The 15,196-nt window shown below is 37.2% G+C and overlaps 1 protein-coding gene across 1 annotated transcript; it reads left to right on the top strand.

The window, feature by feature from the left end:
• Positions 1-210: 210 nt before the first annotated feature.
• Positions 211-13,295, top strand: LOC131931050 (leucine-rich repeat-containing protein 73). The gene is made up of 6 exons (XM_059287743.1): positions 211-282; positions 4,113-4,319; positions 10,556-10,860; positions 11,246-11,406; positions 11,686-11,909; positions 13,104-13,295. Exons 3-6 carry the CDS (start codon positions 10,787-10,789, stop codon positions 13,293-13,295), a joined length of 651 nt encoding a protein of 216 aa, XP_059143726.1. The 5' UTR covers positions 211-282; positions 4,113-4,319; positions 10,556-10,786.
• Positions 13,296-15,196: the final 1,901 nt, after the last annotated feature.

The following is a 15,196-nucleotide window of genomic DNA, read 5'->3' as shown; positions in this document are numbered from 1 at the left end:
ATCTAGATCTAGGCTAGATCTACGCAAAAAGAACTAGACGTAGACGCTAAGATCTAGAATATCTAGATCTAGGCTAGATCTACGCAAAAAGAACTAGACGTAGACGCTAAGATCTAGATTCTAGATTTAGACTCTATCTACTCTAGAATCTATTCGATTAATAAATTTCTTTATTAAACTATTTCACGCCTTAATTATTTCATAGACATCTTTGTTTCTTTAGCTATGGAACTGGCTAATTTGGGATAAAAAAAATTAATTTGAAAGAATAGGCCTATTCACGTAAGTTAAGTTTCTTAACTAATCTATGTCTTTTATTCTTCATGTCTCATAAGGTGCCTAAATAGCTGATGATAGTGTAGGCCTACTTGATTTTAGAGTATAAAGAAATGAGCTATTTTATTTAAATTTGATTTAGATTTAGTTCTATTGATCTACTCATCAAGACGTAAGCTATGAAATATATACAATTTTATTGGTCAAACTAATACAAATTACTTAGATTTTTAACGGAATCATTTAAGTCTCTTGATCAGTTTGTGCATTTAATATGGTGTTCTGATGACTAATAATGTATACGAGTCGTATCATACGCCGCTATTTAGTTGTTTTATTTTCTACTTTTCAGTAATTCATAATTTTTTAATTCGACAGTACCAGCGCAGCCACTGAAAATATTTCCTTTAAAACACTATCAGATTGTCGTTGAGGACGAACCCCCCCCCCCCCCCACCCTTGAAAGCAAACTGCTCTTAGTTACCTCCCATTGGTTTAAAATCATTTCAAACTGCATTATATGCCCCTAATAGCCGTCACTAAACCCGTCTCTACGATTGTAAACATTTAGCGTGAACCACAGTTCACCAGACCATGTAGGGGGTTGGGGTGGTAGGGAGCGCGCTTACAGCTTGGTGTTTTCTATCGTCTCCAAGAAGAGAATTATATATATATAGAGAGAGAGAGAGAGAGATAAATAATTTGGTTTTAATTTTTCTAATACGTATTGGTAGTCTATGTTCTTTTAAATGTGCCGGATTTTTAGCTATTTAGTTATTTCTTTGTTTTGTCACTAATATTTCAACGTGTAGTGTTGCATTTTGATCAATAACTATTTTATAATTTATTATTTCCAAATATGTATAACATTAAAAATTCAAAGGCCTATAATTCACGTGAAACGGGTACCGATGGCTAGTATATTATAAGGGGGAATAGTTGATTAAAAATTATAATTTGTCTGGTCTTAGACCGATCCTGTAAGGTAACAAAAAAAAACGCTATTCCATTCGGAAAAGCCCCTTAGGGTCGTTAGATTTGTCCAGATGCTGTATTTTCTTATATAAACAATTGTTTGTGAAAAAGTAAACAAAGACTACGTCATTTGACCTATGTACAAGGGACGTAACTTTATAAAGTATATATATATATATATATATATATATATATATATATATATATATATATATATATATATATAAAGCAATGTATGTGTGTCTGTGTCTTTTATGCACTACTACACCATTTATCCGATTGCCATGAAACTTTGGGAAGTTGTTGAGAATAATCCTAAGGGGGGGGGGGGGGGGTCCTGCGTATGTTTTTTTCTGTATATACGGTATAAAAAAAAGTCCATTGCGGTTTCACACCGTTCATCCGATCGCCATCAAACTTCGGTGAGTTCATCAGAACCTTCCAGGGTAGGGTTTTGTAAAAAAATCTCTTTTTAACTTCGCAAGCACGGCGCAACGGGAGGGTGCGATTCTTCTCTATATACGATATATTAAAAATGAAAGTCAAATGCGATTTGACACCGTTTATTCGAGTACCATAAAACTTTAGGGAGTTGATGAATACTCCCGAAAAGGTTTCTGGTGGGGAGGGGTTGGATTTCGCACGGTAGGTCTCCGGTAGGATGTGATTTAGCGCGGGTGGTCTTTCCCGTGAGCGCTATGGCGACTACGTTCGGTCTAAACAGTGTGATAGACAATGGATAAGATGGTGCGTTCCAGTTGCTCATTAAATTGGATCAGGCGTGTCCGCCGGCGCCCTGGTAGGGTCCGATTTGGCTGAGAACAAAAATTTCAGTTTCGGCCCCCAAAGGCTCACGTGGGCCGCTGAGGGCCATGCGATACGTTTTATTTTAATAATCAGAAAATTTAACCAAGGTTAGACTATTAACTGGCATGTTTCTTTTTGTCCGTAAAAAATCCAAACAGTTTTAACACTTTGCGAATGATGCAATTAGCATCTATTTTTAGACGATCCAATCAGAATTTGAGACTGAGCATCTAATAATAGACCATTAGTAACGCTATCACATTGCATCAGTCACACTGATGTTTAAAACAAGTCAAATAATTTGTTTATGTTTTAAAGAAAAAATCCAGTTTATTTGTGTCACTTTGGTGAATGACACAATCTGCATCATTGTTAACATGATGCTATTTTGGCACTCTGGGTTATCCTCTCAGCACAATGGCGCCCATGCTAGTTTTAAGTTGCCAGGGGCCGTATGCTGTGTGTTCAACCTCATTAGTTCGCTAAGTGATTAAGGTGCACTCAAGGTTTTCATGCGGTAGTGTAGGTAAACCCGTGTCCCGATAATTATGATCCAAGCGCATGCATTTTTTAAAAATTAAATAACTCAGTTTTAGAAAACAAGGTCACGCGTCTAAGTACATAGGATTGGTACCGCATTGATGAAACCCTTCTTGTATATTTCGTCATACTTTCTTCTATTCCCGCGGCAACGCGAGGGGACTGGTACGCTAGAAGTATATATATATATATATATATATATATATATATATATATATATATATATATATATATAAAGCAATATTTCTGTCTCTCTGTCTGTTGTCTTTAATGTTGTCTTTATTGCTTTATTTATATATATATATATATATATATATATATATATATATATATATATATATATATATATATATATATATATATATATAAAGCAATATTTCTGTCTCTCTGTCTGTTGTCTTTAATGTTGTCTTTATTGCTTTATTTATATATATATATATATATATATATATATATATATATATATATATATATATATATATATATATATATATAAATAAAGCAATAATTCTGTCTCTCTGTCTGTTGTCTTTAATGCATTACTACACCATTTATCCGATCGCCATGAAACTTTGGGAAATTGTTGGGAATGCTCCTCTAAGGAGGTTTCTGCGAACAAAATATTTCAAATTCGCAGGGGTGGCGCCCTAGCAGGGCGCGATTTTTTTTCTCTATATACGGTATGTTAAAATAAAAGTCGATATCGGTTTCACACCGTTCATCCGATCGCCATCAAACTTTGGGGAGTTTATTAGAACACTCCAGGGAACGGTTTTGCAAAACAATCTTTTATTTTTAGTTTCGCAAGGGCGGCGCCCCGGGAGGGTGCGATTTTTCTCTATGTACGGTATAAAAAAATAAAAGTCGGATGCGATTCGACACCGTTCACCCGAAAGCCATTAAAATTTAATATGGAGCCCCCCCCCCCCCCCCATGGTGCGATTTTTGTCAATACACAATTTAGCGCCCCGAGTTCCAAAGCGGCTATGTTAGCACTTGGCATCCTTTAATCGGAGTTCTGGATAGCGGGTAAGGGGTTACATTATATTCAGCTGTAAAACTGCAAAATGGGCATTAAGGCACGTACGTTCGCTTTTTCAAAAAAAGGCTTTATACTAAAGACACCATGGGCAACAATAATCGTTGACTATATCCAACCAGGCGTGTCCATCAGAGCCCCTCTCGGGTTCGATTTAGCGCCCTGGGATTTCCCGTGAGCGCAATGGCGCCTACGTTCGTTCTAAACAGTGAAATTTACAAAGGATAAGATGGGGCATTACAGTCCCTAACTAAATTTAAAAGGTTCACATGGGCCGCTGAGAGCCCTGTAATAATTTTTTTTTAATAATCAGATAAATTAACCAAGGTTAGATTATTAATTGGGTTGTTTCCTTTTGTCCATAAAAATTCCAAACAATTCCATGTTTATAACACGTCAAATAATTTTTTTCTACGTGTGAAATAAAAATCCTGTTGATTTTTGTCACTTTAGCGAATGATGCAATCTGTTTCAGGAGCTATTTGGCGTTCAGGGTTATCCTGTGAGCACCTGGGCACTTACGTTAGTTTTAAATAGCCAGTGACCGTACGCGGCGCCCATGCGGCAGTGTATCCGGGGGCTCTCATGAGCGCCCCTCTACCTGATACCTGGGCGATCACCAAAGTGTGTTCTACCTCACCATTACGGTTAGTGGTTAACGTACACTCAAGGCTTTCTTGCGGTAGGTATACCCGTGCCCCGATAAATATTATATTGTTTACATTTATATTTAAACTCAATTTTAGAAAAAAGAGGTACTCGTCTAAGTATACAGGATTGGTAACGCATTGATAAAACGCTTCTTATTGATTTCGGGCACGCTAGTAATAAAATAAAACTTTTTTCATGAGGAAATTTCGATGGCTTTTGTAAAAAACAAGTTTATGGTAAAACATTAGCCAGTGGCGTAGCGAGGTCGGGTGTCACCCGGTGCGGCACTTAATGGTGTCACCCCCCCCCCAGAGGCGTAGCGACCCTTCCCGGGGACAAACTTTCAAAACTTTCGATTTGCACCCCCCCCCCCCTCAAACTTTCGATTTGCACCCCCCCCCCCCCCTCAAACTTTCGATTTGCACCCCCCTCAACTTTTTCTCTATATATTTTGCTATTTTTTGCCTTGCTGTCACCCCCCTAAATGGTGTCACCCGTTGCGGTCCGCACCCCCCGCCCTCCTCGCTACGCCTCTGACATTAGCAATTGTTGTTCAGATTTTCGCATACTAAATATAGAGCAATCCTTCTGGCCCTGTAGATTTCAGACCAGTAGCCCTAACAAAAAGTTGTCGATACAAAAGTTTTAGTTAATACTGAAATATAAGCAGTGTAAATTGATTGCTTTACTACATGCATAAATAAACATTTTTCATAAAAAACGTTTTAATAACAAGCTTTTATGTAATGATGCACTAAAAAGTAGAAAATAAATTGTACTCTACTATTTAAATTACTATAAAGAAAAGCGTGGGTCACTTTAGTACTTTAGTACCTATTGGATACCTTTACTAATATTTGAGAAGAGACCCACGCTTTTCTTTATAGTAATTTAAATAGTGGTGTATAATTTATCGCTTTTCTTTATAGTTATTTAAATAGTAGTCTATAATTTATTTTCTACTTTTTAGTGGATTATTACATAAAAGCTTGTTATTAAAACGATTTTTATGAATTTTTTTTCAGTACTTTACATGTTTTATTTACAATAGAGTTACATGACTAAAAACCATTGCGCGCCTACTGAACGTGATGTCGCAGCCATTGAACGTGATGGCGCAGCTATTGAACGTGATGACGCGTGTGGTGTGGTTGGATAAGCATGCCTACTAATTCGGTCCAAATTTTAATTAATTCATAAAAAATTAAATAGGCATCCAATTAAGTCAAATTTAGTTTCAGATTGCATTGTCTTCATGTCTTGACCCACGTGCCAAATGTGAATCGTATCGGTCAAGTAGAAGTGTCCGAATTTTCACTCCTGCGTTTCGATCTAGACTGACGACAGACAGACTGTCGACTGACGAGGAAGTGAACTAAATAAAAGCTTGTAAAAAGCCTTAGCATTTTCAATATGCAGACAATTTCAAAATTACAGATGTTATTTCAGGTTTCCATTATATCTGAAAAAAAATGTAAACTCTGTTTTGCTGTATAGTACTTACTTTTATGTGCCAAACATTGCAAAAATATTTTAAAATTTTCAGATGGGACATTGTAAATTTGTTTTTTTTAAAATAGCATATCCCCTTAATTATCCTTATTGCAGGAAGAAATTGGACACAAAATGAGTGTCAAATTAAATAAAAGTATATAATAAGTAGCCTTGCAACATAGATTACTATTGTACAGCCTTCTTCTTGATGGCAATGACATCACAATAAAAAAATATAATTTGAGTGACCTTTTTTTGGAGGCTGATTTAGCTATCATGGAACAGTGTAATTTCATTTTTAATGACACACACTGCAGTCCAGTTTGGTTACGCCCAAATCAATATTGAAAGTTTTCAGACGGCCCAAACTTGACCAACTTTTACTCTTTGACGAGATTTGACCTACACTATCGAAAGCAATTTTTTTTAATCTTCGTGCCATATGTAGCTTTATTGTCTAGCTTAGGCTTATACATTTGTGTGTCAGTGGCGTAGCTACCGTAAAGCTAGCGTATGCAAGGCATAGGGGCCCAAGGCACAATGGGGCCCTTTTCCTTCTTTAAAAAAACTAAAACTATTAAATTGGATATTTAATATTTGTTTTATGTAAATAATTTTTAAAATAAACCGGGAGTGATCTCCCCTAAACTTTCTCGAATATTCTTATATAAAACAACAGGGGATGGGAACTCGGGCTATAGACATGATTTTTAATCCATTTTAAATACTTAAAGTTTTAAAAATAGAATAAAATCTCGTAGACAAAAGAATTGCACACCAATTGAACGCCAAATAAAAAAGTGCATAATAGTGCGCAATATTATTAGTACTCTAAAAATTTACATTAGTTTTTTGAGAAATCGGAAGTAGCGTAAATTACTACTTCTGGTCAATGAAAATTACTCAAAATTTAACACCAGGTAGAAAATTAGATCCTTTACTTACATGTGAAATTTCATTTATCTATCTGAAATAGTACTAAAGTTATAGGCTTTTAAAAAATTTAAAGTAGAAAAAGTACCACTTCCGGTTATCGGAAATCGCTCAAAAGTTGATACGGATCTACGATTTTGATAAAATACTTATATATGAAATTTCATCAACTTAGCTGTAACGGTACTCAAGTTATCGTGTTTACACACGGACAGACAGACACACACACACACAGACATACGGACAGAATTGCAAAGCCCAGTTTTTCAGACTGGATTACGCATAAAACCTCTTAATTTTGATAAATCTGGATTGATAATTTTTGCCCGATTAAAATAAGTCCTCTATACTTCGGATGTGATGAAGGACTGAGGTGTAATACGGTGAAAATTGTTAAAATTTCAATTGATTTTTGTGCACGATTACAATACTTTCTCTATACTTCGTATATACGAGAAAGTAAAAAAGGAAATCCGGTTTCTTTCCTACTGTAGAGATAATTTAAAGTTCCAAAAAAAGCCCCCAGTCCCTTCTCTACTGTACAGGCATTGGCATTCAGTGTGTGTAAGGGGGATGGGGGGGGGGGGGTCGAACAGGGCCCATATGGCGCTACTATCCCTATATGTTTTTGGTTTTCATCCAATCGCCAAGAAATTTTGGGAAGTATTTGAGAATACTCTAGGCAGTGTTTTTTCCCAGATATTTTTCTGAAAATGTGCCTGAAAGAAACTCTGGGGAAGGTTTCTTGCATTAAATTATATTTATTTGATAGCGGCGCTCGGCAGTAAGGCGGTGCTGTTTTGCCACTCAGTTTCCCAGCGGCTATTTTTGCACCCGGGGTCCGTTAATTTGAATGTCCGGCGCAGCGATCAAATTTGCACAGGTGTCAGAGGCGTAGCGAGGTGGGGGGGCGGGGGTGCGGACCGCACCGGGTGACACCATTTACGGGGGTAACACCAAGGCAAAAAATAGCAAAATATATAGAGAAAAACTTGAGGGGGTGCAAATGGAAAGTTTGAGGGGGGGGGGGGGGTGCAAATCAAAAATTTGTCCCCGGGAAGGGTCGCTACGCCTTTTGGGGGGGGGTGACACCATTAAGTGCCGCACCGGGTGACACCCGACCTCGCTACGCCACTGACAGGTGTATCATCCGGCGCCCCGGTAGTCGCGCCCCCGGCTTACGGATGACACCAAACACATGAGTACCATACTGTAGGCCTCTATGTTCGATAATTAAACCGAACAGGGGTAGTATCCGGCTACTTATGGTAGTGTAACACGTTACTCCCGCGACACCCTCAGGCGGTCGCTGAAAGGTGTTCAACCTCACTACTACGGAGAATGATTAACGTACGCTCAATGCTTTCATACAGCATGCCCAAGGGCAGAGCCGGCGTTAGGAATACGCGGGGCCTAGGGCCAACCATCCGCGCGGGGCCTTTCCATTATATATATATATATATATATATATATATATATATATATATATATATATATATATATATATATATATATATATATATATATATATATATATATGTTCGTAGTTTTTTTTTCCTTTGCTAAGATATTAAATCACATTTAACAGTTATGTAATTTATACCAAATCACTTAAGAAAATTTAATCACGTGCCGAATAATTAGGAAAATAAAGTTTACAATACAGTGAACTCGGCCTGATGTATCAAAACAGTATAGACTTTAAAATTTGTTTAGAATTCATACAATATTTTAAAACCAAAAACATTATTGTCTTAATTATTGAACGGGTGAATCCTTAAGGTGACACAACATAACAACAGTTTTAACTTTCTTCCAAAAAATAATAATAAATCACTCTGTTTAATGCCGCCTGATATAGATCCTAAGCCCCCCCCCCTCCTCGTCGCCCTCCTCCCACCCCTCTGCACGCAACTGAATGTTAATTTTGTTACACCAAGACAAGTAGGCCTACATATAGAGTTTCTTCCAGGCATCTCTTCGGGGGGGGGGGGGGGGGGGGGGCTTGTACCCCCCCCCCCCCGAAAACGAAATGAAATTTATATAATTTATAGAGAAAATATATACTTTTAACAGTGTCCGCCCCCCCCCCCCCCGAAGAAAGTCTACCGCCCCCCCCCCCCCCCCCCGAAAATTTCAAGTGTCCCTTTCCCCCCCCCCCCCCCCCCCCCGGAGAAAAAAGTCTGGAAGAAACACTGTACATATACGACATTATACGACATCTACAACAAGAAAGTTAGGACTAGAGTTCATCAGGTCACTAACTGTCTACTATAGACATCCCGTCTGCTCACTAAAAGGACGTCTTCATCGGTCCGCATACAATAGGGTATCTCTTTACGTCGTGGGCTAATTCTCGACCGCTATCTCCAGTCAGCTCAGGTCAAATGCCAGGCGACCGTACCCTACACAAAGAGTAGGTGTGACACTATTTTTGTATCGAATTACGGCCTGTCCCAGTTCAGGTGGGACTCACCAACATCAACCGTGGCCTCAGTTATAACAATCAACAACGTCGGCATTCGACCATTTAGTTTTTCCCAATTGAATTCAGCAACAATTTTTTTTAAGTTTACGAACTAATTCAGATAACAATGACATTGCTGAAGCGCGGGGCCCCTTCAAGCGCGGGGCCTATGGCGACCGCCCCGTTCGCCACCCCCTAACGCTGGCTCTGCCCAAGGGCGTCTGGCTGGTAGTTTGGACGAACTCACGCCCCAGCAAAAAAGATCCGAAAAAAATAACAGTGGCGTTGTTTACCTTTTAACTATTTCAGTTTTAGAAAAATAGTCACACGACTACAAATATACAATAGGTAACGCGTTGATGAAAACCTTACAAATTGTTTCATTACACCGGTATGTGGGACTACATCGCAGCAACGCGGACGGGTATGCTAGCTGCAGATAAATATACTTAACATTATACTGTGATCAGGAAGGAGATTTTGATGTCCATGAATATGAAGGCATTTTTAAAATCTCATTATTTGTTCATTTATGATGCTGTAAATTTGTTATGAAACAAATTGTAGAAATGCCCTTTTGGTCAGTAACTTGGCCATCCTAAGTATCTAACATACAGAAGCAGCTAAAGCAGATCTCAATGAACTTATTAATCATTTTTAAAAATTAAAAGCATGAGAAAAAAAGATCTAAATAAATTATGAGCAGTTTATAAAAATAAATGTAATAGTGGCGTCACAAGGTCGGGTGTTCCCTAACGCGTTTACCGAAGTTTTCACCCCATCGTACCCAACAACATTGTATTTTCGGTGGGGTGTCACCCCTCTCTGACTTATCTTTTATTATTTTAGCTGGATACAATATTATTTTTTTAAGTAAATTTTACAACGTTTCGTCATGGTGTCACGCCTAAATGTTTGTTAGCCGCACCTTTGCCCCCGCCTTGTGACCCTACTGTGTCTGGTTACTTGAAAAACAAAAATAAATTAACTCTAAGCCTGCAACAGTTAAACAAAACAATGGGATTGTAGGCATATAGTATACATAAACTATTAGGATGTATTAAATGTACAGAATTTTTATATTATTTAAAAACGTACATCGGAAGTATCAGTTGATTTCTTCGGTTCACTCCTTTGTAGCCTATAAATGGCTGACAAAGGGGCCCTCTGATAATTTTTGCATAGGGGCCCGAAAATCCTAGCTACGCCACTGTTGTGTGTGTGTAATTTTCTTCTTGACGGAGGGGGGGGGGGAGGGGTTGGAGTGACACCGTGAGGTGCTGCACCGAGTGACACTCGACCTAGAGAGGCCACTAAGTTGGAATATACTATATGTATACATGTATTAACAACACTACTCTTTTCTGTTACAGCTTAAACTGATTGGAAAACACAAATGTCTTTCCCTACTGAAACAACATTTCAAAGAACTGCTGTTACTTTATCTGCAGACGAAATTGCATATATTTGTGATTCTCTGCAAAAAAAATCAACTAAAGCTGCTTTGCCTTAGGGAATGCAAATTGAGCAGTAAGGATTTGGATCATATTTTAAAAAATATTGGTTCATGCCAGTCGTTACAACAATTAACTTTAAGTATTGGAATGGTGACAACTTTAGATCACATTAAATCATTATCACGTTGCTTACGTAATAACAAATCTTTGACTGGACTTCAGTAAGTAACCTATTTTGTATTTTAAATCTTTAATGAAATTATAAGTTTGATAACATATTAATAACCTACGTTATTTTTGTATCAGTCTGTCAATCTCTCTCATATATATATATATATATATATATATATATATATATATAGGCCTATATATATATGTGTGTGTTTATATATACATACATAATTATGTATATATATATATATATTTATATCTATAATCTATGTATTATTTTATATTTATATATATTGTATTTTGTCTGAGGTCATTTGTCTATGGAATCTTTTTTTTTTATATATATTTTTAGTCCTGGGTCCTTTTGATATTTAAATTATTTTGTCTGGGATATTTGAGGTAATTTGTCTTCTCATCATATGTTTCATCCTACAGTATTCATGGCAGTGATATTGGAGATGCTGGTATGCATATTCTTCACCATTCACTCTGCAATCATCCTGGGATTGTTTCCTTAGATGTGGGTGACTGCAAGCTTGGTGATATGTCCATTGATGTCCTTTACTCTTTAATGCTCCCTGCTAATAACAAACCTGGTAGTTATTTATATCTTATAATATAGAAAAGTAAATACACTACTAATAACTATAAAAACGCTTTGTTCACTTTTGAAAAAAATTTCATTAGAACTTATTTTCAAATTAATTGTTCTAAAGTTGCTACTCAAATAGCTTTAAAAATTAAATCGCTTTAAAATTTTATGCAACCAAAAAATAATTCATTTAACTTTGGTGCATAGACACATTTGTATACACATCACTACTGAATATACCTAGAGCGTTATGGTAATTTTATCCTGATAATTTTTTTCTTAGGAATAACAGAACTAACTTTAAGTGATAATCCTCGGATAAGTGCTCTAGGGTGGGCTCAATTTGCCATGTGTTTAGCCAACTGCAGTTCCCTGAAGTGGCTATTTTTGGATTACAATACCCTTGGTGATTATGGTGCAAGTTGTGTTTTAGTGGGTATGGCAGCCAGTCAATCAGTAGAAATATTGGACATGGAGGGATGTGGCTTAACTGAACACTCTGGCCAAGTATGTATAATACATAGTTACTGTATGACAATTTTTCTGTTTATCAAAACTTTGAAACAGTAATAAATACTTGGAGGTACACAACAGTATTGATGAAAATACTGAGTGTTAGTTGTTGATCGTAATATTCTATACTGGCGTTGAACAGAGGCTTTAGCATATACAGATCTCGGGGATGGCCAGTTTGCTATGAAATTAGCTCTGGTTATTTTATCATTATATTCCAAACAGGCACACATTTGGTCAGGTGATTAGAAATTTTATTGAGGAGTTCAGGACATACGTACAAAAACCTGGTTATACATACCCTACATACACACACACGCTCCCACATTAAGGCCTATATACATTAAATGATACAGCAAAGTGGTCAAATGCTGGTTGGGCACTTGCCGGCGCCGCATACACTTCAAATTTCGTAGGCGTTCTAGCGAATGGAACACGGAAAAAATTCGATCATACTCAAGGTGTAGGTCCTCACCTAGGGCTACAAAATAACCACGACTGACATATATAAACTATATATAGAAACAATTGCTCGATGACCCCGCCCCCACCATATTTATATTTTTTTTGTAGGGGTTGCAGACCAATGCCAGAAAAAAACATGTCATATCTGGGACTAATTGCTAAAGCGGTCAAAGCTGACCAGTCATATTTCCCTCTATAATCATTGCAAAGCATATGAAAAACAGAGGGTTTTTTTTTTTAAAACATTTACTTCGCCTTCATATGTCTGACAAATCTTTTGCATGCACCCAGAGTTTCTTCCAGACATCTCTCCCTTTAACAGTTAAAATTGAGCGGTTAAGCAGGTCAATTTTTAAACCATAGGACATTTTGGTTTACAGAACAATGCGCAATCAGAAAATGTGCAAATACAAATTATGTTAATGCACTAATTTTGTCATATTTCGTTGAAACATGTTTTATTATTCTGCAATGTACTTGTAGCCCAAGCAGGCAATCTTTTTTAATTATTATAAATGCTTCATTTAAGAAAACAAAAATGCTAAAATCAAACTAAGGGCAGGGAGTCTTTGGTTTCCCCACTATTCTTTTTTATCAAAAAAATGAATATTAATTTAGAAGCTGAAAAAGATAATTATGATAATAATAACAAGGAAGGATTAACAGTGGGAAGTAAATACATTAATAAGTTTAGTCAAGAGGTTTTTATTTTTCCTTTTGAAGGCAATCTTGCACCTTGTCCAGAATCACCTTGGAAGTTTGAGTAAAATGAATCTTAGCAATAACAGGATTAGAAAATCAACAATTGCTGCAATTATGAAACATATTAACGAGAACAACTTACAAAACATGGATACTACGGGATCATTCATTTCAGACGACATGTTGTCTTTTAACAGTTCTTTGGTAAGTTAATATTTTATTTTAAGCAAAAAAATAGAGAAATACGTAAAAAAATATCTGCTTCACTTAATTGGCTCATTTATTTTATTCTATAACTTAATATAATGAAATATTTTAAAAGTTAAAATATTTTTCAATGTAGGAATCATCCGGGTCTACGACTAATTCCCGAAAGACACTTGCCCGAAGGCCGTTTGCCTGAAGGCCGATTTCCCGTATGGACAATTTTGCCTGAATGCGACAAATGCCCGAATGGATACTTGCCCGAATGCGACAAATGCCCAAATGGACACTTGCCCGAATGCGACAAATGCCCGAATGGGACAAGTGCCCGAATGCGACAAATGCCCGAATGGACACTTGCCCGAATGGACACTTGCCCGAATGGGGAAAAGCCTGAATGGACACTTGCCCGAATGCGACAAATGCCCGAATGCCACTTGCACGAAGGCGTTTGTCCGAAAAATGTTAACATTATATATTACCAAATAATCATTCGTAATCAATTTAATTTGAAATATTGATAAACAAATACATATCTAAGCTTTCTCTATTAAGTAATCGCTTCAACACATTGTCTAAACAAAGTGCGTTTAATGGAGATAAAACATAATTGACTACCTTAAGTTTTTTAAATTCGTCGCCTGGACCGAGCCTCGTTCAGTTGTGAAATAGTCACCCCACAAGTTAAGCTTAACAAGATACGTCAAACAAACACGCGCCTCTATTCAATGTTGCCAGACGCCGCGCCGTCTACACCGTGTTATAAACACTATTTAACCACCGCAATACGTCAGCTAATAAACCGAGAGTGATCTCCCCTAAACTTTCTCGAATATTCTTATATGAAACAACAGGGGATGGCAACTCGAGATCAGTAGCGTACGCAGGGGGGGGGGAGCAGGGGGAGCGGCCGCTCCCCCTCTGGCCATTTCCAGCAAAGTGGCGCCTTTTTGGAAACTTTTTATAAATTGAAAGTTATAAACAATGATATTTGTTAAAAAAAATATTTTTGGTCGGCACATCTATGTAAATCACAAGATTTCTTTTCATGCAGCAATTAAGCTTTATTGTTCTAGTCTAGTAGTGTCTACGTTTACAACACGTATTAACAGCTGCATCAGTTTGCCATTCTAAAAATAACCATTACGATGTATTGCAATGTTTAAAATACCTCTACGGTAGTACCACTTGGCAAGAGGGGTGTTAAGTTGAAGGCAACTGTATAATGTATTTGCTTACGAATAATTGAATTAGAAAATGTTATACATAAAACTTCACACATAATTACTTTATATCAGGGGCGTAGCAAGGGGGGTGCGGGGGGTGCGGACCGCACCGGGTGACACCATTTAGGGGGGTGACACCAAGGCAAAAAATAGCAAAATATATAGAGAAAAATGATAATTCCACTTAGTAGAGTGATTAATTAGAGTGTTAAATAGTCTTTAAAGAGATGGGGGGTGCAAATCGAAAGTTTGAGGGGGGGGGGGGTGCGGGGTGCAAATCGGATGTTTGAGGGGGGAGGTGCAAATCGAAAGTTTGAGGGGGGGGGGGGGTGTAAATCGAAAATTGAAAGTTTGTCGTTGGGCCTCTGGGGGGTGACACCATTAAGTGCCGCACCGGGTGACACCCGACCTCGCTACGCCACTGCTTTATATATACAGTTTGAATCGTGTGATTAATTTAAAAAAAATTGCAATACAGAAAAAGTTTGGGCGATAGTGATTACGATTACAAATTATATGAAACAGTTACAACCCCCCCCCCTCCCACGCCCATGGACCCTTCTGAAAAAAAATATTGTCATAATACCACTGCTACTTATTTAAATCTATTTCTGTAATATATATTTGTGTAATATATATTTGTGTAATATATATGTATGTTTAGAACAGTCATCTAAAAACTGA

The sequence above is a fragment of the Physella acuta genome, unplaced genomic scaffold (assembly GCF_028476545.2).
Source record: "Physella acuta isolate Inbredline_101_S28 unplaced genomic scaffold, ASM2847654v3 ptg001883l, whole genome shotgun sequence".
NCBI lineage: Eukaryota > Metazoa > Mollusca > Gastropoda > Physidae > Physella > Physella acuta.
Note: the sequence above shows the minus strand (reverse complement) of the source record. Positions and strands in the feature narration are given on the sequence as shown.

Coding starts and splice junctions, on each gene's coding strand:
- LOC131931050 (XM_059287743.1), top strand. CDS start 10,787: ATGGTGACAACTTTAGATCACATTAAATCATTATCACGTTGCTTACGT. Junction 10,861..11,245: donor AAATCTTTGACTGGACTTCA/GTAAGTAACCTA, acceptor TTCATCCTACAG/TATTCATGGCAGTGATATTG. Junction 11,910..13,103: donor TAACTGAACACTCTGGCCAA/GTATGTATAATA, acceptor TTCCTTTTGAAG/GCAATCTTGCACCTTGTCCA.